Source organism: Heteronotia binoei, chromosome 17 (assembly GCF_032191835.1).
Source record: "Heteronotia binoei isolate CCM8104 ecotype False Entrance Well chromosome 17, APGP_CSIRO_Hbin_v1, whole genome shotgun sequence".
NCBI lineage: Eukaryota > Metazoa > Chordata > Lepidosauria > Squamata > Gekkonidae > Heteronotia > Heteronotia binoei.
In genome coordinates, this window is record NC_083239.1 from 41989526 (window position 1) to 42014429 (window position 24904).

The following is a 24904-nucleotide window of genomic DNA, read 5'->3' on the forward strand; positions in this document are numbered from 1 at the left end:
TGGGAAGAGGGCGGCAGGGCATTTTTGAGCAGGAACGCAGCTCTAGCTGGCTTGGTGCCAGGTAGTGCGGCCTAATATGCAAATAAGGTCCTCCTGGGCTTTTTCCTACAAAAAAGCCCTGTGCAAAACAATGGTGATGCCAGGGGGTGTGGTCTAATATGAGTTTCTCCTGGACTTTTTCTACCAAAAAAGCCATGGGGGGGGCTGTATTTGTGAATTTCCTGCATTGTGCAGGGGGTTGGACTAGATGACCCTGGAGGTCCCTTCCAGCTCTATGATTCTATAATCCTAAGCCTACCTCTCAGGGTTGCTGAGAGAACGAAACAGAGAACAGTGTAATCTTCTTTGGGTCTCCACTGGAGAGAAAGAAAGGGTCAAATTTAAAAATGAAAAAAAAATAAAATAAAACTTGAAACTCATGCCCCAGGGCTGGAATTCTCTACTCCTGATCCCAGACAGACTTCAATGGAGACAAAAAGAGCCTGCACTCTGCACATGCTCAGTGGCCCTTTGAAACTCACTCTTTTACTGCTTCAAAAATGATTTCATGCATTCCTGGATGTGTTGAGAGCGGATGCCAAGGAAAACCCATTAAGCCGTATCCACACGCCAGCAAAGTGTAACTATCATCACTCCCCCCCCCTCTTCTTCCTGCTCTAGTCTGACTATTGCCTGTGTCATCCTCTCAAATTCAGCAAGGAGGGGGGGTGAAGTTCCTCTCCAATTGATGTCAGAGGTGGGGCCAGAGGGAAAACCCTTTTTAAAAGAATAAACAGACAAAGAAGTGTTGGCAAAGAATTGCTGCTGAGCTGAGAGCAGGCAGAGGGGGAAAAAAAAACCCCTCATTTGCAAATTAGAAAGCCAGTTCCCTGTTTCGCTTCACTCCTTGAAGGCATGGATTTCGTCTGGATCCCTTTCTTCTTCCTCTCTTCGCTGGTGGCTCATGGTAAAATATATATCTATGCCTCCTTCAAATTATCTTCTGTTCGTATGTATGTTATGGCAGTTGACATATATTCATGGACAGTACTTTTCCTGCCCAGCATGGTGAGGGCAGTGGGTTCCAGTGGTTAGACTATGTCTGTTTATAATCTAATGTGGCTTTCCAGTTTTTGGAAGGAAGTGAGGGTCAGTGGTCAAAGTGTGTGGGTGTGCTGGGCGGGGGGCATCGGATCTCAGAGCAGATTTTGTTCTTGTTAAGAAGATGGGGGGTTTTAGCGTGTGTGAGGGAGGGAAAGCAGTGGTACGCTGACAGGAAAGCTGGTCACATGAAGGGAACCCATTTTCCATTCTCTCGAGGGTGAGGAGTGGCATGTATTGGTTAGAACGGGAAGCCTGTGGGCAAAATGTTCTCTGCCTGGGCTGACAGATGAGCCAAGAGTCCCGGCACCTAAAAGCTGGTGCCCTGTTAATACAAATACGGTTCTCCTTCCCCACCCTGTTTAACGTTCAGTGTGGATAAAAGCAGTTGTTTCGTATGGCTTGCCAGGTGCTTTTACGTTAGTGGATGACGTACTATTACGCAAGATCACAGTGGCTTTTCATTCGGGATTACTCAAACCAGAACAAAGTTTGAAGCCAGTGGCACCTTTAAGACTGACAAAGTTTAATTTAAGTTTAAGCAACACAACAAAGTTTGAGTTCAGCGGCACCTTTAAGACCAACAATGTTTCATTCCGGGTGTAAACTCTTCTGTGCAGGCAATCCTCTTCAGATATCTGTGTATGCACATGAAAACTTATGCCCAGAATTAAACTTTGTTGATAGCGATGCCACTGGGCTCCGACTTTGTTCTGTTGATTCAGACCAACACAGCTACCCACCGCAATCAAACCAGAATAGTTAAAACCCAGACTCTGTATTCTTTGTTGCCAGGGGCGGCTAAACTGTGGCTCAGGAGCCACGTGTGGCTCTTTCACACATATTGTGTGGCTCTCAAAGCCCCCACTGCCCTGTCAGCAGGCTTGGAGAAGGCTTCTGTCTCTTTAAATCACTTCTCCAAGCCAAGCCAGCTGACAGCATGGAGAATGCATTTAAAGTTAAAGTTGCTTTCTTTCTACATCTCCCTCTGTCTTTCCTCTCCCATGTTCCTTCCTTCCTTCCTTCCTTCCTTCCTTCCTTCCTTCCTTCCTTCCTTCCTTCCTTCCTTCCTTCCTTCCTTCCTTCCTTCCTTCCTTCCTTCCTTGTGGCTCTCAAACATCTGATGTTTATTCTGTGTGGCTCATTTGGTCACTCCTGCTTTATAGTTCCACTGCTACTCTTGGGACAGATTCATACCAGTTCATGCATCTATACCAGGGGTGGCCACACGTGGCTCTTTCACATATAGTTTGTGACTCTCAAAGCCCCCACCATACCATCGACTGGCTTGGGAAAGGCATTTGTCTCTTTAAATTGCTTCTCCAAGCCAAGCCAGCTGGTGGCTTGGAGAATGCATTTAAAGTTGCTTTCTTTTCACATCTCCCTCCTTCCCCCATCTATTTGCCTTCCTTCCTTCCCTCAAACATCTGACATTCATGACTTGTGGCTCTCAAACATCTGACATTTATTCTATGTGGCTCTGACAATAAGCAAGTTTGGCCACTCCTGATCTACACCATTTCATTTCTCTACCCTCGATCATTGTACATTTGATGGCTGGTGACTGAATGTGTGAACTCATCCAAAGCTGAAAAGTGTCATGTCTGGGCAGTACAAAAGTTCTTCCTTCTGTGTTAGAGCTTCACACAGGTTTCCTGCCCTGCAAGTACATCAGGGTACAACAAAGCCACTCATAGGCTGAGAACAGACAGGCATTTTGGGGCGGCTGGGAGGCGTCCCGAATCGGACCGGCGCAGAAAGAGCCGTTCGAGAGCCTCCACATGCTCACCCGCATGCCGCCCGGCTCCAGTCCGTCAGGTGGCTTGGCGCCTCCACACAGGAAGGCGACCCCGAAGCCAGATTCCTCTTTGTTCCCTCTCGGGGGGGGGGGGGAAGCGCTGATGCGCACGAGCGCTCCAGCGCTCTCATTGGGTCCTTAAAACAAAAAAACCCAGAAACAGCTTCGGGCAGCTTGGCAGTTCCACACCGCCAAGCCGCCTTACATGTGCCCCTCCCCTTCCAGACGGCGGGGAGGCGACTACAGGCCGGCTCAAATATTTGCAACCACTTTCAAAGTAGTTGCTTTTCGAGCCGGGTCGAGCAGCTGGAAGGACGGGATGAGTGCGGGCTGGGGACGCCCGGCAGATGTTTCTGTGTGGAAAGATTATTTGGGCCGACTTCAGACGCGTCTCTGAGTCGGCTCAAAGTGCAGGTCTGTAATCAGCCATAGTGAATCTGGAAGATGTATGCAGAAAACCATGAGTTAGTTATACCAGGGTTTGTACACAAAGCCAGGGGTTTAGTGGTTGGATTGTCAGGTCCTTGGCCTCTGGCAGGGGATGGAGGGGTAGAGTTGCCAGAGTAAGGCTAGGAAACTCCCAGAGATTTGGGGGTGGACCCTGGGGAGAGCAGGGATCTCAGTCGGATACGATGCCATAGAGTCCACCCTCTGCAGCAGCCGTTTTCTCCAGGGAAACTGATCTCCATAGTCTGGAGACGAGCTAAAATTCCAGGGGATCCTGGAGTATAGAGTAATGTCCAACTAGGGCAGGGGTCCTCAACCTACGGCCCGTGGGCCAGATGCGGCCCGCTGAGGACTTTTATGCGGCCCGCCGGGTTATGGCAAAATCAGACCGGAAGTGACGTTCGACCTAAACTTGTGTTAGCAACGCACACTTCCGGCACTGGGCTGAGGCGGCGGAGACAGAGTGTGAGGTGATACCGAGGTGAGGTGAGTTCCCAGGCCAGGGTGTGTGGTGTGGGGAAGGGAGAGAGATGCAGAAGACGGAGAACTGACGGCCCGCGGCCTTGTACAGTAACGGCAGTCCAGCCCTCCAACAGTCTGAGGGACAGTGAACTGGCCCCGTATTTAAAAAGTTTGAGGACCCCTGGACTAGGGTCTTGGAGACCCAGGTTTGAACTCCCACTTGGCCATGGAAGCTCGCTGGGTGACTTTGAGCTAGTCACACATTCTCACATTAATTTACATTACAGGATCGTGTGGCAGAATGGTAAGTGAAAATGGGCACTTCTGTATGGCAGCCGGAGTTAGTTTGTGCCTCTTTCTTTGGTTATTTTCCCACAATGCTTTGTGGTATAGCTGCCCTCAAACAAGCTGACCTGGCATGCTCTCTGTCCTACAAGAATTATTTTCATTTCTGACTTTCAGCCTTGAAACCGAGGCAGTTGAGATATCTGGGTGTGTGACACCAGAATCCTGTCTTGACATGGGGAGGGTGTTGGGTGTTTCTAACTCTGATTGGAGTTCATTGGGTTGGTGAGGGGAAGGATTTGGGGTTTGTCAGGTCCATCCCATTTCTTGCTTGACAGCTTTTCTGGCTTCTCAAGGGCTATATGATCGGTGTTTGCCGTTGCTCTGGGCTCTCTGCCAACACCTCCAAGGTTAGGTCTCGACAGAGGCCAGAACGCATATTCCTAAATAAGAAAGATAGAAGTGCACTCTGTTTATAAGCATTGCTTTCTCTTTTCCTTCTGTGCAATGAATTTTGATATTTGCTACTTGCTTGAAATTTTCTTTTTGCATTGCGTTTCTCTCTCTCAGTACATAATAAATACCTGCCAATGGTCCCTCTAAGCTGTGGAGTCTTGTGAGCAAAAATTCTGCTTTGTGAGCTATTCTGCGTTCAAGTTGTGAGCTGCTGCATAAATTAGTGTGCTCAAGGGTCATCCTTCCTGAGCAGGTTGAGCTAAGACAAAAATGTGTGAGCTGGAGGCTAAAAAACTGTGAGCTAGCTCACATGAACTCAGCTTAGAGGGAACAATGCTTGGAGCAGTTCTCTCTCTCTCTCTCTCTCTCTCTCTCTCCCTCTCTGTGATCAGGACTCTGCCAGTTTCCGCTCTCCCCCTTTCCCCCAATCGAGCTGGGCGGGAAATTTTTCCCCAACAGGTTGTTGCAAAGAAAAAGTGTAAGAGATAGGGTTGCCAAGTCCAGCTCAAGAAATATCTGGGGACTTTGGGGGTGGAGCAAGGGCATGGCAAGCACAATTGAACTCCAAAGGGAGTTCTGGCCATCACATTTAAAGGGACCGCACACCTTTTAAATGCCTCCCCTCCATTTGGAATAATGAAGGATAGGGGCACCTTCTCTGGGGACTCATAGAATTGGACCCCGTGGTCCAATCTTTTTGAAACTTGGAGGGTGTTTTGAGGAGAGGGGCTGGATGCTATGCTGCAAATGTGTTGCCTCTACCTCAAAAGAACATCCCCCCAGAGCCCCAGATGCCCACACATCAATACCTCATTATACCCTATGGGAATCGATCTCCATAGGGCACAATTGAGTGACCAGCAGATATGTCTCTCCTCCCCCCACTTCCTGCTGACCCTGAAGTGGGGGGACAGCCTCCAAACCGGGGGATCCCCTTCCCCCACCTGGGGATTGGCAACCCTAAAGTGCACAGCAGGAGATGTCGGCGGAAGACAGTGAACAGGGGAGGGGGCTGGAGTGCCTCTTGGGAGTGGTCTTGTCCAGGGAGGGGGGACATGAGTGGGAAATGAGGTTTGTTCATTGCTCCTTTCTGCTTGACCGAAACTTCCTCCTGCCCAGCTCAATAGAGAGACTCACTTCCTGCAATTACTCACCGTCCTGGATCCTGCAAGGGGTTCAGAGAGGGGGGGAAGAACGATTAGGAGGATCCTGTTTGAACCAGGGCCTCATAGTACCTAAGGGATAATGTCAGTGGTTGCAGTGGTCCAAGCACTTCCCCTACGGTTGCCAAGTCCAATTCAAGAAATAGCTGGGGACTTTGGGGGTGGAGCCAGGAGACTTTGGGGGTGGAGCCAGGAGGAAGATTGCAGCAAGCACAATTGAACTCCAAAGGGAGTTCTGGCCATCACAATGAAAGGGACTGCACACCTTTTAAATGCCTTCCTTCCATTGGAAATAGTGAAGGATAGGGGCACCTTCTTCGGGGGTTCATGGAATTGAACCCCCTGGTCCAATCTTTTTGAAACTTGGAGGATATTTTGAAGAGAAGCGTTGGATGTTATGCTGCAGATTGGGTGCCCCTCCCTCAAAAAACAGGCACTCCAGAGCCCGAGATACCCTGGATCAGAATCGATCTCCGTAGGGAATAATGGAGTGCCCAGAAACATCTCCCTCCCCACTGCCCTCTCTGATGACCTTGAAGCGGGGGGGAGGGCCTCCAAATGTGGGGATCCCCTGCCCTCACCTGGGATTGGCAACCCTAACTTCTCCCATGCTATCTTTTAGTTCTTACAACAGCCCAGAGAGGTAGGTCAGTGTTGCTAGTTCCATAATGCACTGAGGGGCTTGAGTCTCAGAGAGGGGAGGTTTGACAAGTGGAAAATACCCTCTAGCCACCCTATGTAGCTAGAGCAGGCCCTTAGCCAAAATTTTAAATGCTGGGGGGCATGTAAAAGTCGGAGGGCACTTACCAGGTCCCCTCCCCTGGCTGCTGCGACGCAGAGTGCCTTTAAATGCCATGGGAGGGGCAGTGATTTAAATCATGGGGGAGGGAGGGGTGGCCCCCAACCTCTCAGCTTTCACCCCCAAAGTGGTGGCAGGGGGAAGGGGGAGGGAAGGTCAGCACAGGGGTGGAATTCTAGCAGGAGCTCCTTTGCATATTAGGCCACACACCCCTGATGTAGCCAATCCTACAAGAGCTTACCAAAAAGAGCCTTGTAAGCTCTCGGAGGATTGGCTACATCAGGGGTGTGTGGCCTAATATGCAAAGGGGCGCCTGCTAGAATTCCACCCCTGGGTCAGTGGCACCTGAGTTGGGGCACCCAGCATGGTCAGGGGGCAGCCCCCCCCCCCCCCCCGTAGCCTGAGCTAGAGGGGACCTGGCATGGGCTTCATTTACAGAATTACTGCTCATCTCCGGACGACAGAGATCAGTTCCCCTGGAGAAAATGGATGCTTTGGAGGGTGGACTCGATACATTGGGCCCCCCTGAGGTCCCCCTGTCCCCCCAGGCTCCATCTCCAAATCTCCAGGAGTTCTCTGTCCTGGATCCAGGAACCCTACCCCTTCCACCATCCCCCATCGGTGGCCAGGATCGACCTGGCAACCCTAAACCGCAAGCCTCTGGGATTTTACCACCCTCCCCTGGGAGAAGAGCAATGTCCAAAGTGTCATTGCCCGCCTTCCATTAATCATTATGGTCTGTACATCCAGCTCAGCCAGATGGGAGCTTCCACTCCAGTTTAATTTTGTGGCGAGCGTGGAGACTCGTTTTGGCTCAGAGCTTGCAATTGCACACCTCCCACAATATGCCCATCACGAGACAAAGGAACAGGGCCCATTCTTTCAGCCTGTAGTTTGGTACAAGCACAAATTCACGCAAATCTTCTTAATGTGATGGTTTATGAGACAGGGGAGGGGTAAACCAGAACAGAGAGCCAGTTTGGTGTAGAGGTTAAGTGTGCAGACTCTTATCTGGGAGAACCAGGTTCGATTCCCCACTCCTCCACTTGCAGCTGCTAGCATGGCCTTGAGTCAGCCAGAGCTCTCACAGAGGTTGTCCTTGAAAGGGCAGCTGCTGTGGGAGCCCTCTCAGCCCCACCCACCTCACAGGGTGTTTGTTGTGGGGGAGGTAGATAAAGGAGATTGTGAGCTGCTCTGAGACTCTTGAGTGGAGGGCGGAATATAAATCCAATGTCGTCGTCGTCTTCTTCTAACAGTGCCAAATTAAACCCTGTGGAGGCCCCTAGGCAGTCAAAATCTTGGGGGGGGGGGGGCGGCCCTTACAAATTATCTCAGAGTCTGAGCACCTGCCCCACTGCCCATATTTCCCTCTGCATCTTGCAGGCACCTTCTCAAAAGCCCCTTTAACAAAGCTGCGGGGGAGAGGCAAAGAGAGGCAAACTTGGCGATGACGCTAGCAGCAGCCACACCAGGCAAGTCGGGCAAAGAGTAGCTCAGTTGCTGGTTGCCCGTGCAGGCTGGGAGGGCTGCAAGCAGGGGGAAAACCAGAGGGGGAGCCAGCCCAGGGCCCCTAAAGGTGTGGGGGCCCATAGACCAGTGCCTACTTAGCCTAATTGTGAATCCAGCCCTGCAGAACCTGCAGGATAACTGAGCATGCAGACCTCATTTGCTGCTTCCAGGCTCGGTCTCCTCATGGCTTCCCTCCTTGGTCTTGTCTCATAGTCCTCGGTCTTCAGTGCTACTCTTGCGATGGGGACAGCAACTGCCTGGAAGCTCAAGTCTGCCCAGAACATCAGGATCGATGCCGCACGACTGTCATGACAACGCTAACCCGTGAGTTTCACAGGGGGGCTGTGGCTGGTGGTAAGAAGGTCTTCGCCCACCTCTGGCCTCCTGAGCCATTTTGCAACTCCATTTCAAAGGCTTATAGTTGCTCTTTCATGTTATTAAATATGCCTATCCAGGCCTCAGATTCAGCAGGAGCTCAGAGGAGCACAGCTCCTGAACCTTTCTGAGGGTTCCCCCTCCTCCTCCCCACCTTGTCCATTGAATAGTAGGTGCAGCTGCATAACAATTCCTGGATGAGCTCCACCACCTATTTTTCTACAAAACGACCCCTGTGTCTATCCCACCATTCATGGGGGCTCTCGTGAGCTCACAAAACAGTTCTAAGGACTGCCCCCAAAACATTTTTAAGGCCATAAAACAATTATGTAAGTTGACCGATGACCATAGATGCATTAGATACAGCTGTGTAATATGGTCAACAAAATATTCCTCCCTGAAGCACAAAGGAAGAGGCAAAGATTGGGATCTAAGGCTGAATTTACACTGGCTGGATAATCCCATTCCAGAAAATGGATTTACACTGAACCCGGGTTGCTCCTCTCCTTATCCTGGATCAAAATTTGTTTTTACACTTACCTGGTGTTACACCTTAGTTGTTCGGGGTTATCTGGATCTCTATTTTCCAGGAGTTAGCTGCCTAGGGTTGCCAAGTCCAATTCAAGAAATATCTGGGGACTCTGGGGGTGGAGCCAGGAGACTTTGGGGGTGGAGCCAGGAGACGGGGTGGAGCCAGGAGCAAGGGTGTGACAAGCATGATTGAACTCCAAAGGGAGTTCTGGCCATCACATTTAAAGGGACCGCACATCTTTTAAAATGCCTTCCTTCCCTAAGAAATAATGAAAGATAGGGGCCCCTTCTTTTGGGGCTCATAGAATTGGACCCCCTGGTCCAATCTTTTTGAAACTTGGAGGGTATTTTGGAGAGAGGCACCAGATGCTACGCTGCGAATTTTGAGCCTCTACTGCAAAATTCAGCCCCACCCCCCAGAGCCCCAGATATTCTGGAGCCATTCTCCATTATTTCCTATGGGAATAATGGAGTTCCCAGCAGACATTCCCCTCCCCTCCCCCCGCTTTCTGATGACCCTGAAGCAGGGGGAGGGCCTCCAAACCGGGTAATCCCCTGCCCCCACCTGGGGATTGGCAACCCTATGGCTGCCCCCGGTCAATTTGTTCCAGGGTAAAGTGAATATACGTAAATGCAGAAGGTTGTGGAGTTTTTTGGCACTTTCCCACTGGTTGGCCTTCTTGCAGTTCTCACAATTCCCCACTTGTCGGTGTGGTAATGCATAAATTTCCCTTTCAGAGTTATCGGGATCTCCATTTCCCAGGAATTAGCTGCCTCCAATTGACTTGTTCTGGGGTAAAATGAAAGTAAATGCGAAAGGGGTTTTTTTTTGTCACTTTCCCACTGGTCAGACATCTTGCAATTCTCAAAATTCCCCACTTGTCAGCATATTAAGGCATAAGTTTCCCTTTCAGGGAAACATTCCTCCATTTTCCAGGAATTAGCTGCCCCCCGGTTGACTTGATCTGGGGTTAAGTGAATGTAAATACAAAAGGGTGGGAGTATTTTTTATGATGGTGATGATATTGGATTTATAAGCCACCCTCCACTCCGAGAGGTTCACAATCTCCTTTATCTTCCTCCCCCACAGCAGACACCCTGTGAGGTGGGTGGGGCTGAGAGGGCTCTTACAGCAGCTGCCCTTTCAAGGACAACCTCTGCCAGAGCTCTGGCTGACCCGAGGGAAAATGTCACTTTCCCACTGGTTGGCCATCCTGCAATTCTCACATTCCTTGCTTGTCAATACGTTAAGGGGTAAATTTCCCTTTTCATCAGTCCCTATATAAATAAAATCTGGATTATTATTGCCTCCTCCTTTTTCTTCTCCTCGCACTTCAATGGTATCGCTAGTGTCTGTTAAGGCAAAAGGGTGACACCAGGTTCAAGCCAGGAGTGAAGAATGGATTGACCTGCAGTTCAAAATCTTCCTGATTCTCCCTCCCTGTTCCCCTTCAGGATCGGGGCTCTCCACATACTACGACAAGGACTGCGACGTGAGCGGGAAGGCCAACAATTCCGTTTCCTACCTTTCCAGCAACCAGGTTGTGTTTTTGGCGGAAGAGCACTGCGAGAGAGAACTCTGCAATGAACACGCCCCCAACGGTCAGTTGTGAGGAGCCTAGATGAGTGGTCGGTGCTCCCTTCCCCCAAATTTGCCAGCTCTGGGCTGAGAAATTCCTGGAGTTCTGGGGGTAGAACCTGGGAAGGGCCAGGACTTTCTATAAGCAGGAATGCACAGGAACTTGGTTCTGTCTGGCTTGGTGTCGGGGGTGTGGCCTAATATGCAAACAAGTTCCTGCTGGGCTTTTTCCTATAAAAAGCCCTGTGCAAAACAATGATGACATCAGGGGGTGTGACCTAATATGCAAATGAGCTCCTGCTGGGTTTTTTCTACAAAAAAGCCCTGGGGAGGGTGAAGTTGGAGAAGACGACCACAGATTTATACCCCACCTTTCTCTCTGAATCAGAGTCTCAGAGCGGCTCACAATCTCCTTTATCTCCTTCCCCCACAACAAACACCCTGTGAGGTGGGTGGGGCTGAGAGGACTCTCACAGCAGCTGTCCTTTCAAGAACAACTCTGCAAGAGCTATGGCTGACCCAAGGCCATTCCAGCAGCTGCAAGTAGAGGAGTGGGGAATCAAACCCGGTTCTCCCAGCTAAGAGTCCACACGCTTAACACTACACCAGACTGGCTCTCTGGAAGGGTAGCAGAGATGTGATATCATAGAGTACAATTCCCAGAATTGCCATTTCCTGCAGAGAACTGATCTCTATCATTGGGAAGTCAGTGGTAATTGCAAGGGGACTCTAGTCTCCACCTGGAGGTTGGCAACCCTACTCCCTATGCTGTTTTCACTAATGCTGCTATTAGTCCCACAAGCGGGGGAAGTACAGATGCTGGCTGTCTCCCCACCCCACCCCAGCAGAGCTGAGAGCAGCCTAGGAAGAGGATCTGACTCCTACTTAAAAGTGGCTGCCCAAATCCTCAATTCCACTACTTGGGAGGTGGTATTTCTATATTGGGAGATCCCACAGCAGACCTAACACACAATGCATCTTGGCCTTTAGGAGCATATGCAGAAACAAAGGGAGCATACTTCTTTAAAGGTGGCCCTCCTCCAGGTGGGGCCGGGGGACCTCCCAGAATTTCAGCTGATCTCCAGACTATAGATATCAGTTCCCTTGGAGGAAATGGCTGCTTTGGAGGGTGAATTCCATGGCATTATATGTCACTGAGATCCCTCCTCTCCCCAAACCCTGTCTTCCCCTGAGAGGAGCCGTGGCTCAGTGGAAGAGCCTCTGCTTGGTATGCAGGTATCCCAGGTTCAAGCCCCGGCATCTCCAGTTAAAAGAACCAGGCGGTAGGTGATGTGAAATATCTCTGCTTGAGACTCTGGAGAGATGCTCGCTGGTTTGAGTAGACAATACTGGCCATGAGGGTCTGACGCTGTAGTTCAGTATAAGTAATGACAATAAGTAGGGAGAACACAGAGAAAGCAATATGAAAAATACCAGGAGAGGCATTTCCCGAAGTCTTGAATTCAGTGAGCTATGCCCGTTTGAATGTTCTAATCGGGACCTCATTTAGAGAAATTATTTTTGTGTCATAAGAAATTTCTTCAGATATGCCATCCTGAAGAAGGATTTGTTTCTGCCTGAAACACGTGGACAATCCAGAAGTCACGTGGGTGATGATGGATTAATGATGGACTAATGCACTCATGATGGACTAAGGCTTTTTTTTTCTTAGCAGGAACGCACAGGAACACAGTTCCGGTTGACTTGGTGTCAGGGTGTGTGGCCTAATATGCAAATGAACTCCTGCTGGGCCTTTTCTACAAAAAAGCCCTATGTAAAACAATAGCAATATCAGGGTGTGTGTGGCCTAATATGTAAATGAGTTCCTGCTGGGCTTTTTCTACCAAAAAAGCCCTGATAACAATACTTATCCTTCTTGGAAATTACAACTGCATGAACATTCCTATTGAAGAAACATGCTTTGAGTTCTTTCAGGGCTATTACTTTTGGGATTGTTGTCTTTAGAAGATATCCAGTTATTTTGTTTAAAGAAGAAGAAGAAGATATTGGATTTATATCCCGCCCTCCACTCCGAAGAGTCTCAGAGCAGCTCACAATCTCCTCTAGCTTCCTCCCCCACAACAGACACCCTGTGAGGTGGGTGGAGCTGAGAGATCTCTCACAGCAGCTGCCCTTTCAAGGACAACCTCTGCCAGAGCTATGGCTGACCCAGAGCCATTCCAGCAGGTGCAAGTGGAGGAGTGGGGAATCAAACCCCGTTCTCCCAGATAAGAGTCTGCCCTTTCAAGGACAACCTCTGCCAGAGCTATGGCTGACCCAGAGCCATTCCAGCAGGTGCAAGTGGAGGAGTGGGGAATCAAACCCCGTTCTCCCAGATAAGAGTCTGCCCTTTCAAGGACAACCTCTGCCAGAGCTATGGCTGACCCAGAGCCATTCCAGCAGGTGCAAGTGGAGGAGTGGGGAATCAAACCCCGTTCTCCCAGATAAGAGTCTGCCCTTTCAAGGACAACCTCTGCCAGAGCTATGGCTGACCCAGAGCCATTCCAGCAGGTGCAAGTGGAGGAGTGGGGAATCAAACCCCGTTCTCCCAGATAAGAGTCTGCCCTTTCAAGGACAACCTCTGCCAGAGCTATGGCTGACCCAGAGCCATTCCAGCAGGTGCAAGTGGAGAAGTGGGGAATCAAACCCCGTTCTCCCAGATAAGAGTCTGCCCTTTCAAGGACAACCTCTGCCAGAGCTATGGCTGACCCAGAGCCATTCCAGCAGGTGCAAGTGGAGGAGTGGGGAATCAAACCCCGTTCTCCCAGATAAGAGTCTGCCCTTTCAAGGACAACCTCTGCCAGAGCTATGGCTGACCCAAGGCCATTTCAGCAGGTGCAAGTGGAGGAGGGGGGAATCAAACCCGGTTCTCCCAGATAAGAGTCTGCCCTTTCAAGGACAACTTCTGCCAGAGCTATGGCTGACCCAAGGCCATTTCAGCAGGTGCAAGTGGAGGAGGGGGGAATCAAACCCGGTTCTCCCAGATAAGAGTCTGCACACTTAACCACTATACCAAACTGGCTCTCCATGGCGTTTGAACTGAATTGTATATTATTTGTAAGAGTTTTGTGCATTTGACTGTTTACAAATATAGCATTAGCTATTTACACTGTGTAGAGTTTTAGAGTACGGGTAGTTCAGTATAAGGCAGCTTCAGATGTGTTCCTCCCCTCAAATCTCCAGGAACTTCTCAACCTGAAGTTGGCAACCCTATTTAAGACATTGCCTGGCATGCTTATGTCGTCTTAAAAGAATGAAGCCTGCTTTTCTCTTCAGAATATTTGTTTCTGTTCCTCGGCCAACGTATGCAGAATCTTCTAGCGAAGCTTGCACCGTGAATTGATTTCCTTTTTCTGCTTTCTGCCCTGGCAGTCCTGGACGTTCTCCTTGCCCGGGGTCGCTCACCAAAGCTCATGCAGTGCTACTCCTGCAGCTCAGCCGACGGGTCCTGCTTCAATTCCAGCCTGCCTCAGATGCGCTGCTCTAGGCCTGGAGAGCAGTGTGTGGACATCACATCCTTCGCCGTGCCGGAAGGTGGGTCTCCAGCATATGAAGTCCTTCCCGTCACCCAAGAGAGCAGTCCCTTCAAAAAGTCGATGCCAGACAAAGACAGGAAGCCCAGAAGTAGCTTCCAAGCAAAATCGGTCTCCTGGAAAACTGCAGGCTCTTTAGCGCGTTTATCTTGGAGGTGTGTCTAGGGGTGGAGCTTAGCCCCGTGCTAGCCATCAATGGGAGCGTTAGGAGGCAGAGACATGAGAATGGGCCAATGCTGTGATGTCACTTCTGGTGTAAACCTGGAAGTAGGGTTGCCAGGTCTCAACAGCATGCTGGCAGAGAGTGGGCAGAACCTTTCGGGGAGTAAGGAGGAGTATCGTGACCAGGGGTGGAATTCTAGCAGGAGCTCCTTTGCATATTAGGCCACACACCCTAATGTGCGCCAATCCTCCAAGAGCTTACATGTAGCCAATCCTCCAAGAGCTTACAAAAAAGAGCCTTGTAAGCTCTTGGAGGATTGGCTACATCAGGGTGTGTGGCCTAATATGCAAAGGAGCTCCTGCTAGAATTCCACCCCTGGTTTTGACGTAGGGATTCTGGGGACATCAGGCAGCAATGCTCTGGTTTTGGGGCAAAGCTCTATGGTAGAATTAGCTGCATATCATAGAGTTTTGCCCAAAAACCAGAGCATCACTGCCCGATGTCCTCGATATGCCTATGTCACTTCTGCTTTATGTAAGCACGTTGCATTTATTTCCAGCTGCTCAAAAGTAAGGGGGTAATTTGGGGGGCAGAGAAGCGGCCAAAAGCAGGAGATCCTCGCCCAAACCAGGGGGTGTTGCAACCATACCCAGAAGTGATGTATAAGCATCGGCTCAATGAGCTAGAATTCTAGAGTGTCACACTGACAGTGTGATGTCACTTCCAGTAGGGATGCCAGCTTCCAGGTAGCACCTTGAGATCTCTTGGAATTACAGCTCGTCTCCAGACTATAGAGATCAGTTCCCCTGGAGAAAATGAATGTTTTGAAGGATAGACTCTGTGGCATTGTATCTCATTGAGGTCCTTGTAATCTTTAGGCTCCATCCCCAAATCTCCAGGACTTTCCTAACCTGGATCTGGCATCCCTAGGGTTGCTGGGTCCCCCGCAGCCACCAGCGGGGACGCAATGACGTCATTCGCAAGGACCATAGAGTTTTCCCTCCCAAATTGCTAGAGTGTCTGGGGAAACCATAGAGTTTTCCCGGAAGCTCCTAGAGCAGCCGGCGCACGCCGTCACCGGCATGATGACATCACTGTGAGTGACATCATTGTGCTGGCGATGTTGGGGGAGGATCCCCTCCACCAGCCTTATGCAGGCCAGTGGACTGAGAACCTCCAGGGTGAGGGAAAACCCACCCAGTCTGGGAACTTGGCAGCCGTAGGCATCCCTGTCCTTACATAACCTGCTGGTCACCAGAGAGACGTGGTACATAAGAGAAGCCATGTTGGATCAGGCCAGTGGCCAATCTGGTCCAACGCTCTGTGTCACACAGTGGCCAAAAAAAGCCAGGCACCCTCAGGAGGTCCATCAGTGGGGCCAGGACACTAGAAGCCTTCCAGTGTGCCCCCCAAGCACCAAGAATACAGAGATTCACTGCCCCAGAGAGAGAAGAAGAAGGAGAAGAAGGAGAACAGTGGCTAATAGCCACGGTTGGACCTCTACTTCCAGGTTTGTGCTGGAAGTGATGTCACAGCAGCATTGCAACTCCAATTTTCCCCCAGGTTCAGTCCCCAGGACCTCCTGTTGTGATGAGAAAGACTTCTGCCTGAAACCCTGGAGCACCACAGTCAGTAGAAATCACCAATGCTGACCTTGATAGACCACTGGTTTGTCTCAGCAGATGGCTGTTTTGTATGTCCTAGCGCTTCTGACATTTTAATTAGTGAAACAGCAAGCTAAAATATTTGAGGCTGTTTGTGGTTGTGCTGCATCCACAGAGAATCAGTGAGCGGAAGCGAATCATTTATTAAATTGGAATCTCCTGCATTTCCTTTAGTATCTCAAAAATTCGCAAGCATATTTGACAACAAACTATTGGTTTCAGGATACATGATCAATCAGTCAGTGAGCAGTTCTTGCAAAAATTGGCCTTAGGCTGAAGAGGGAAAAAAACCGGAACACATGAAACAAATGATCCAGAAAAGTGGGGGACTTAAAACATGTGCAGGATACTTTCCCCTTGTCCCTCCACATGCAGCTGTGGGTAATTTGGGGAGCAGAGGAGCGGGCCAGCCACAGTTCTCTGGGAACTGTTCCTTCAAGAGCAGTTCTCTCAGAGCTCTCTCAGCTCCATCTACCTCACAGGGTGCCCGTTGTGGGGAGAACAAGATTGTAATTCCCCTCTGCCCCCACTCCTTCTCCTTCTCTATAATATCTGCCTCCCTTTCCCCACTTTCTCCTACGTGGCCACAGTGGCATAACGAAGATTTCCATCTGTCTGCTTTATGTTTTGGTTATTTTCCCTTTTTTTTTGTGGGGGAACGTATTAGAAAGTTTGTCAAATCGTAGAGTTCAGCAAAATTCTCACAGGGGGTTTGAACAGTGGAGCCCAGAAGCGTTTGGCGGGCAGGCGGGTGAGCGGGGAGGATGTCAGAAAGAAAGAGAGCAATAAAATTTAGAGGTTCCGGAGCTCCACTCCTGTGAGCTTCTGCCCAAAATGAGGCCTGACCAGCGCTAACCGTTTATATCACTCCGATAGAAGGGTTGGTGCTGTTCACTCTCTCTCTAGCATGCACATCCGCTGTTGTTCCCTGACGGGCAGTCATTTTGGTATTGGCGCCCCCTAGAGGTGAAAGGCTGCACTCCCAATGATTGTTCTGTCTCCTCTGGCAGAGTTCTCCCTGGACGAATTCCACATCAAAGGCTGTGGGCAGCTGACCCACTGCCAGGTGCCCCTGGGATTCCAAAACCAGCACAGCTTTCACCTGATCAAATGCTGCAACTCCAGCTTGTGCAACAAAGAGACGCAAGGTAAGATGTCCTCTAGCACTGAGGGGGTACCCTCAAAGGTGGCGGGGAGGGGAGAGCCAGTGCTAGCGGGGCAGGGCTGCCGCATTTCCTATGCATCAAGGTTTCCTGCCATTAACAGCAGCAGGGCAGACAGAAATCCAACAGCTCCCCATGTTCTGACCATTGCATGCTAACTAGCAGATGGTGAATGTTACTGCATACCAAGTGGGTGGCTTCTGTTGTGTGGCATAACCGCATCGAGCTACAGCTCCAGATTTCTCCCTGGATCTGCTTTCATAAGAATATAAGAGAAGCCAAGTTGGATCAGGCCAATGGCCCATCCAGTCCAACATTCTGTGTCACACAGTGGCAAAAAAAAAAAACACCAGGTACCATCAGGAGGTCCACCAGTGGGGTCAGGACACTAGAAGCCCTACCACTGTGCCCGCCCCCCCCCCAAGCACCAATAATACAGATCAAGACAGAGAGTTCCAATGATAAGTTGTGGCTAATAGCCACTGATGGACCTCTGCTCCATATGTTTCTCCAATCCCCTCTTGAAACTGTCTATGCTTGCAGCGGCCGCCACCTCCTGTGGTAGTGAATTCCACGTGCGAATCACCCTTTGGGTGAAGAAGGACTTCCTTTTATCCGTTCTAACCCGACTGCTCAGCAATTTCATTGAATGCCCACGAGTTCTCGTATTGTGAGAAAGGGAGTAAAGTACTTCTTTCTCTTCTCTGTTCCATGCATAATCTTGTAAACCTCTAAGTAGCAAATGCTGAAATTCATTGAAAAGGGAAAGCAATACTTATAAACAGAATACGCATTCCAGCCTCTGTCAAGACCTAACCTTGGAGGTGTTGGCAGAGAGCCCAGGGCAATGGCAAGCACTGACCTTCTATTCCTTGAGAATTCAGAAGGGCTCTTGTTGCTATCAGAATCCTCCATATTAAGTAACAATGTAAGAGATACCCTGATGATGGACCACACCGGTAGCCCGTCTCGTCCAGCACCCCCTTTCCACAACGGCCAACTATAAATGCTCCTAGCCGAGCTACAAGAAGGGCATAAAGGAAAAGTTGCCAACCTCCAGCTGAGACCTGAAGATCCCCTGGAATGACAACTGGTCTTCAGACTACAGAGATCACTTCCCCTGGAGAAGAGGGCTGCTTCAGAGGGTGGACTTTATGGCATTATATCCTGCTGAATGTCTGTCCCCTCTCCAAATCATGCCCCCGAATATCTAAGAATTTCCCAACCTGGAGTTGGCAACCCAACATAGTGGCCATGGCCTTCTCCTGCTATTGCCCCTAGCACTGAGTCAGAGAGCTACTGCTTTGGAACATGGAGGTTTCATTTAGTGGCTGATAGCCATTGATGAACCTTCCCTCTGTTTCTGAATTTTTATATAGAAGAAGACGACTGCAGATTTATATCCTGCCCTTCTCTCTGAATCAGAGTCTCAGAGCGGCTTACAATCTCCTTTATCTTCTTCCCCCACAACAGACACCCTGTGAGGTGGGTGGGGCTGAGAGAGCTCTGACAGAAGCTGCCCTTTCAAGGACAACCTCTGCAATAGCTATGGCTAACCCAAGGCCATTCCAGCAGGTGCAAGTGGAGGAGTGGGGAATCAAACCCGGTTCTCCCAGATAAGAGTCCACATACTTAACTACTACACCAGAGCAGCTCTCGTGTGTGCACTGTTTGGTACAGCTTCAGTCTCACCTCCCTTCCCCACATTACTGACATAGATTGGGAAACAGTACAAAAAAGCCATTTTGATGTGACGGTATAAATGACTGGGTCAAGAACCTGTTTTGGTGGCATTTTTCCAATGCGCAGGAGTGCATATTACGACCCTAATATTGAATTCCCTGCTATCCATATCCAGCTTCAAGGAGTATCATTTTGGAGAGAACATTGGAGAGTGAGACTGTCAGTCAGTCAGTCAGTCAGTTTATTGCGGCTCTAGGCCAATCAACAACAACAACACAACTCATCAATAACAGTACAACACAACACCAAGCTAAAATATAACATAACAATATAAAACTATGTACAACCATCAAAATAGTAATAAAATTATCTGACGTAGGCAACACTTAACTAAGGGCATCTTCTTTCAAATACAAACAGCATTAAATTTCTTCCTGTCAAGGTCGGTAACATATAGAAACTTAGCAAGATCCAGAGAAAGTTGATAACTCCCATCCCCTAAGAGGAAGTAAATGACTTGGGCCTGATTTAAAGATTTAGCTAGCATTAGATGGTTCCGCAGAAGTCTGTACCTTGCCTCTGTATGGAAAAGACAGTTCAGAATGAGATGGGGAACCGTATCGACCTCCTCCAGGCCGCACGGACAGATCCTGTCTTCTTACGGGATCTTGTGGAAACGGCCCCTCAGTACTGCTGTGTCAAGAATGTTCAGGCGTGCCAAGGACAGAATCCGCCTGATCTTAATTGGCTGTATCTTTTCTAGATACCTGGCACATTTAAGATCACTTGTAAAAAAGGTTGGGATATACGTCCCCCCAACTTTGGCCAGAGATTGTTTTAACTCCAATTCCAGTAATCGGTCTCTGATAATTACTTTTGCCCCGTTCTTGAACATGAGGGCTAGGGAATCAATATTCAGATCACATTCCTCTAGTTTGGAATTTAATTTCCTCAACCAATTGCTAACAAATGAGTCATAGAAGATTTGATGTACTATATCATCCGGATTCGCCAGCACCCTTAGAAGGAGACTCAAACCTCTATTCCACATTACTGTGGAGAGGCTTGGAAGCCCCGTTTCCAGCCTATTTGCAATAGATGAGGCATATTTTGGCACCTGTAGGATACATCGTACAAACTTCGATTGAACCATCTCCAATTTAGTTATTTTATTATACAAGAAAATCTCAGCTCCGTACATTAATTGGGGTATAACCTTAGCATTGTAAACCTTATAAGGCGTTATAAGCGCCCTTGGAAGTGTAAAACTCCTGCAGAGCAAGTGCCGTGCGTTGGGCGTTACAATGTACGTTGTCAATGTGCCCTTGGTACGATCCTGTATGATGAAAAACAACCCCCAGATATTTGTATGTTTTAACTTGTTTCAGTTTTTCATCATTGAGACTGGTTTCCCACTAGCCTCGTGTCACTCTCACTCTCCTCTTCTCTGCGGGGCTTCCGTCAGATTTCACACTATCTGCCCCAGGGCTGCAACTCACTCTGACTTTTTCACACAGCAAACAAGATCCTCTAAAAACTACACCAGTCTCCCACTCACCTTATGCCGCTCTCACGTTCCTCTTCTCAGCGGGGCTTCCTTCCAATTTCATACTACCTGCCTCGGGGCTGCAAGTAACATTGGCGCTTTTGCACAGCAAACAGAAACCGCTAAAAACCAGTTTTTGTTCACCATGCGAAAATGCCAGTGTTGCTTGCAGCCCCGGGGCAGATAGGGTGAAATCGGAAGGAAGCCCCGCCGAGAAGAGGAACGTGAGAGCGGCATAAGGGGAGTGGGAAATTGGTCCCAGTTTCTGTTTGCTGCATGGAAATTAGGGTTGCCAATCCCCAGGTGGGGGCAGGGGACCCCCTAGTTTGGAGGCCCTCCCCCCGCTTCAAGGTCGTCAGAAAGCGGGAGGAGGGGAGGGAAATGTCCGCTGGGAACTCTGTTATTCTCTATGGAGATTTATTCCCATAGAAAATAATGGAGAATTGATCCACGGGTATCCGGGGCTCTGGGGGGGGGCTGTTTTCTGAGGTAGAGGCAGCAAATTTTCAGTACAGCTTCTAGTGCCTCTCCCCCAAATATCCCCCAAGTTTCAAAATGATTGGACCAGGGGGTCCAATTCTATGAACCCCAAAAGAAGGTGCCCCTATCCTTCATTATTTCCTATAGAAGGAAGGCATTGAAAAGGTGTGCCGTCCCTTTAAATGTGCCAGAACTCCCTTTGGAGTTCAATTATGCTTGTCACAGCCTTGATCTTGGCTCCACCCCTAATGCCTCCTGGCTCCACCCCCAAAGTCCCCAGATATTTCTTAAATTGGACTTGGCAACCCTAATGGAAAAGGTGACGCTTGTTGCAGCCCTGGCCAGATAGTGTGAAATCCTACAGAAGCCCCGCCAAGAAGAGAAGCATGAGAGCAGCATAAGGCCAGTGGGAAATGGGTCTGAATGTATTTTCAGTGCTGCCATCTGCCTGCTATATGATTGATATGAACGATATTGAGACTTAGTCTGGTTTTTAAATGAAAGTTTTTGAAAATATTTTATTTACTTCTTTTGCATCCTGCTGTTCTCCACGATGGGTCACCAAACTGGCCTATGCCGTTCTCTTTGCCTCCATCTTATCCTCACAACAACTCTTTGAGGTTGGTTAGACTAGGAGTGTATGACTGGCTTAAAATCACTGGGTGAACTTCCATGGCAGAGGGAGGATTGAAATCCAGTGGCTCTTCCGCATTCTGATTTTCATTGCTTGGGTGTCCCCATTGCTTTGGAGTTTCCCCCCCCCCTTGTCTTCATGTGTTTTGTTCCTTCTAGTGGTCCATTCGCTATCACTTCACTGTATGTCATCACTCCTTGGCAGGGCTCTTTTTTCTAGCAGGAGCTCCTCTGCATATTAGGCCACGCCCCCCTGATGTAGCCAATCGTCCAAGAGCTTAGAGGGCTCTTAGTAGAGAGCCTACTGTAAGCTCCAGGAGGATTGGCTACATCAGGGGACGTGGCCTAATACGCAGAGGAGCCCCTGCTAGAAAAAGAGTCCTGCGTTCTTGGCAAATAGAAGGGGAAGACATGGAAGTAGCGACAGACTTCACATTCCTGGATCCAGGATCACTGCAGATGGTGACTGTAGCCATGAAATTATAAGACGGTTGCTCCTTCGTAGGGAGGACAGCTATGGCAAACCTGCCAACAAAAGTTCAAATAGTCAAAGCGATGGTATTCCCAGTAGTAATCTATGGCTGGAGCAGAGATGGGGAGGGACGGTGGCTCAGTGGTAGAGCATCTGCTTGGGAAGCAGAAGGTCCCAGGTTCAATCCCCGGCATCTCCAAAAAAGGGTCCAGGCAAATAGGTGTGGAAAACCTCAGCTTGGGACCCTGGAGAGCCGCTGCCAGTCTGAGAAGACAATACTGACTTTGATGGACCAAGGGTCTGATTCAGTATAAGGCAGCTTCATATGTTCATGGCTGTGAGAGCTGGACCATAAGGAAGGCCGAGAGCAGAAGAATAGATGCTTTTGAGCTGTGGTGCTGGAGAAGACTCTCGAGAGTCCCTTGGACTGCAAGAAAATCAAATCAGTCAGTCCTAAGGGAAATCAACCCTGACTGTTCCCTATAAGGTCAGATGCTGAAGCTGAAACTCAAATACTTTGGCCACCAAATGAGAAGGGAGCACTCCCTGGAGAAGATCCTGATGCTGGGAAAGACAGAAGGCAAAAGAAGGGGATGACAAAAGATGAGATGGCTGGACAGCATTACTGATGAACATATGAACATATGAAGCTGCCTTATACTGAATCAGACCTTTGGTCCATCAAAGTCAGTACTGTCTTCTCAGACTGGCAGCAGCTCTCCAGGGTCTCAAGCTGAGGTTTTTCACACCTATTTGCCTGGACCCTTTTTTGGAGATGCCAGGGAACTAACACGAATTTGAGCAGACTTCGGAGGATGGTGGAAGACAGGAGGGCCTGGTGTGACTTTGTCCATGGGTCACAAAGAGTCAGACTCGACTGTGCGACTGAACAACAACAAAAATGCCCAACATATAACCTGAAGTTTAAATCTGCTGGGACATATGCCAGACATATAGTGATATAATATAAACTTGGCCACTAGAGGGAGCAAAACATATGCAGAAAAGGAAGGGAACACACACAATAGGGACACACTAATGAGGAACATGAGAATGTGGAAGAGCACCATGTCTCCCAGTTCTTCATCCAACATTGTAGCCACTGCACCACACTGGCTCCCATTTCTTGTTGACCGTGTCTTGTTCTTTCTCCTGCAGACTATAGAGCTTACCCCCTCCCCTTGAATGGGGTGACCTGCTACAGCTGCGAGGGGAACTTTAGTCATGGTTGTGCCCCTGAGGACATCACCCAGGAGCAGTGTCGGGGCTTCATGACCCAGTGCTTAGAGGCCTCGGGCATAGATGGTCAGTATCTCCTCTTAACTCCTCCCGCACCCTCTTTCCCAAGGTCAAGCCACAGTCTCTGGGATGGATTGTCCAGAATTATTACAGTAGGGTGGCCCAGTACAGGTGTGGCCTGGAGTTCTCAAGGTGTTACAACTTCTCTTCGGAAATTGGTTCTCCTGGAGAAAATGCCTGCTTTGTAGGGTAGAATCTAAAACAGGGGTGGCCAAACTGCAGCTCAAGAGCCCCCTGTGGCTCTTTCACACATATTGTGTGGCTCTCAAAGCCCCCACTGCCCCATTGGCTAGCTTGGCAAAGGCATTTGTCTTGTTAAATTCATCTTCCAAGCCAAGCCAGCTGGGGGTTTGGAGAATGCATTTAAAGTTATTTCCTCCCTCCCTCCCTCCCTCCCTTCCTCCCTCTCTCCCTCCCTCCCTCCCTTCCTTCCTTCCTTCCTTCCTTCCTTCCTTCCTTCCTTCCTTCCTTCCTTCCTTCCTTCCTTCCTTCCTTCCTTCCTTCCTTCCTTCCTTCCTTCCCTCCCTCCCTCCCTCCCTCCCTCCCTCCCTCCCTCTCTTTCTTTCTTTCTTTCTTTCTTTCTTTCTTTCTTTCTTTCTTTCTTTCTTTCTTTCTTTCTTTCTTTCTTTCTTTCTTTCTTTCTTTCCTTCCCTCCCTCCCTCCCTCCTTCCCCCCCCTCTCTCTCTCTCTCTCCCTCCCTCCCTCCCTCCCTTCCCGCTGAGGTTCTTCCTCTCCTCTAAATTCTAACCACCACCACCCAGGCTCCACCCCTAACATATCCAGAATTTTCCTACGCAACATTGGAAACCTTGCTTTACAGAGTACAGAAAAGATAGGCCCTTGTCCACAGAGTTCACAGTCTAAGATTCTACACTAGGGAAATTACAAATGCAGGAAGTAGGAATTAATATAATGGATACTATAATGGCAAATGTTAAAAAAATAAAAGAAATCATTTGACTTGGAAGCACAGAAGCTTAAGTAGTATCCCTGATCCTGCACGTTTCCCAGTAAAGGGGAAAATACTTTTCAAACCAGTTACAAAGATGATCTGACACCAGTGGGAACAAGAGAAAGAAATTTTACTTTCAAAAATAGAAGCACATCTTTCACGGCATCTTCATGTAGGGTGATTCCGCACTGAACTTGCTTCACGCCAGGCTTCTGTTTCTCTCCAGAGCAAGCTAGCAATTTCGTGCCAGTTGCTTCCAGCCGCCATTTTGCATGGGGAAAAACCATGATTTGCCACGCTGCAGTATAAACCTGAAAAAACACACAACTAATCACAGGGTGCATTCCAAATGTTTTTCCATAGGGCTTTTTTTGAGCAGGAACGCACAGGAATGCAGTTCCGACTGGCTTGGTGCCAGGGGGTGTGGTCTAATATGCAAATGAGTTCCTGGTGGGCTTTTTCTACCAACAAAGCCCTGCTCTTCCATAAGAACATAAGAAGAGCCCTGCTGGATCAGACCAGTGGTCCATCTAGTCCAGCATTCTGTTTCACAGAGTGGCCAAGCAGTTCCTCTGGAGGTCCAGCAACTAACCCTTATGTTTCCTCTGGGATTCAGAAGTTTCACAGCCTCTGAACACGGAGGTTCAATTCAGTCACCGTAGCTAGTAGACGCTGGTAGTAGGGGTGCCAATCCCCAGATGGGAGCAGGGGATCCCCCGGTTTGGAAGCCCTCCCCCTGCTCCAGGGCTATCAGAACGCGGGGGTGGGGAGAGGAGATATCTGCTGGGCAATCCATTATACCCTATGGAGACCAATTCTCATAGTACAGGGG

The 24904-nt window shown here is 49.2% G+C and overlaps 1 protein-coding gene across 1 annotated transcript in view; it reads left to right on the forward strand.

Moving 5' to 3' along the window:
- Nucleotides 1-789: 789 nt before the first annotated feature.
- Nucleotides 790-24904, forward strand: part of LOC132586123 (urokinase plasminogen activator surface receptor-like) — a 29641-nt gene continuing 5526 nt past the window's right edge. The window contains exons 1-6 of the mRNA XM_060258076.1: nucleotides 790-946; nucleotides 8213-8323; nucleotides 10361-10507; nucleotides 13857-14018; nucleotides 16855-16992; nucleotides 22980-23126. Of these exons, the coding sequence (XP_060114059.1) occupies nucleotides 895-946; nucleotides 8213-8323; nucleotides 10361-10507; nucleotides 13857-14018; nucleotides 16855-16992; nucleotides 22980-23126 (757 nt within the window). The 5' untranslated portion in view covers nucleotides 790-894. The remainder of the gene's footprint in view (nucleotides 947-8212; nucleotides 8324-10360; nucleotides 10508-13856; nucleotides 14019-16854; nucleotides 16993-22979; nucleotides 23127-24904) is intronic.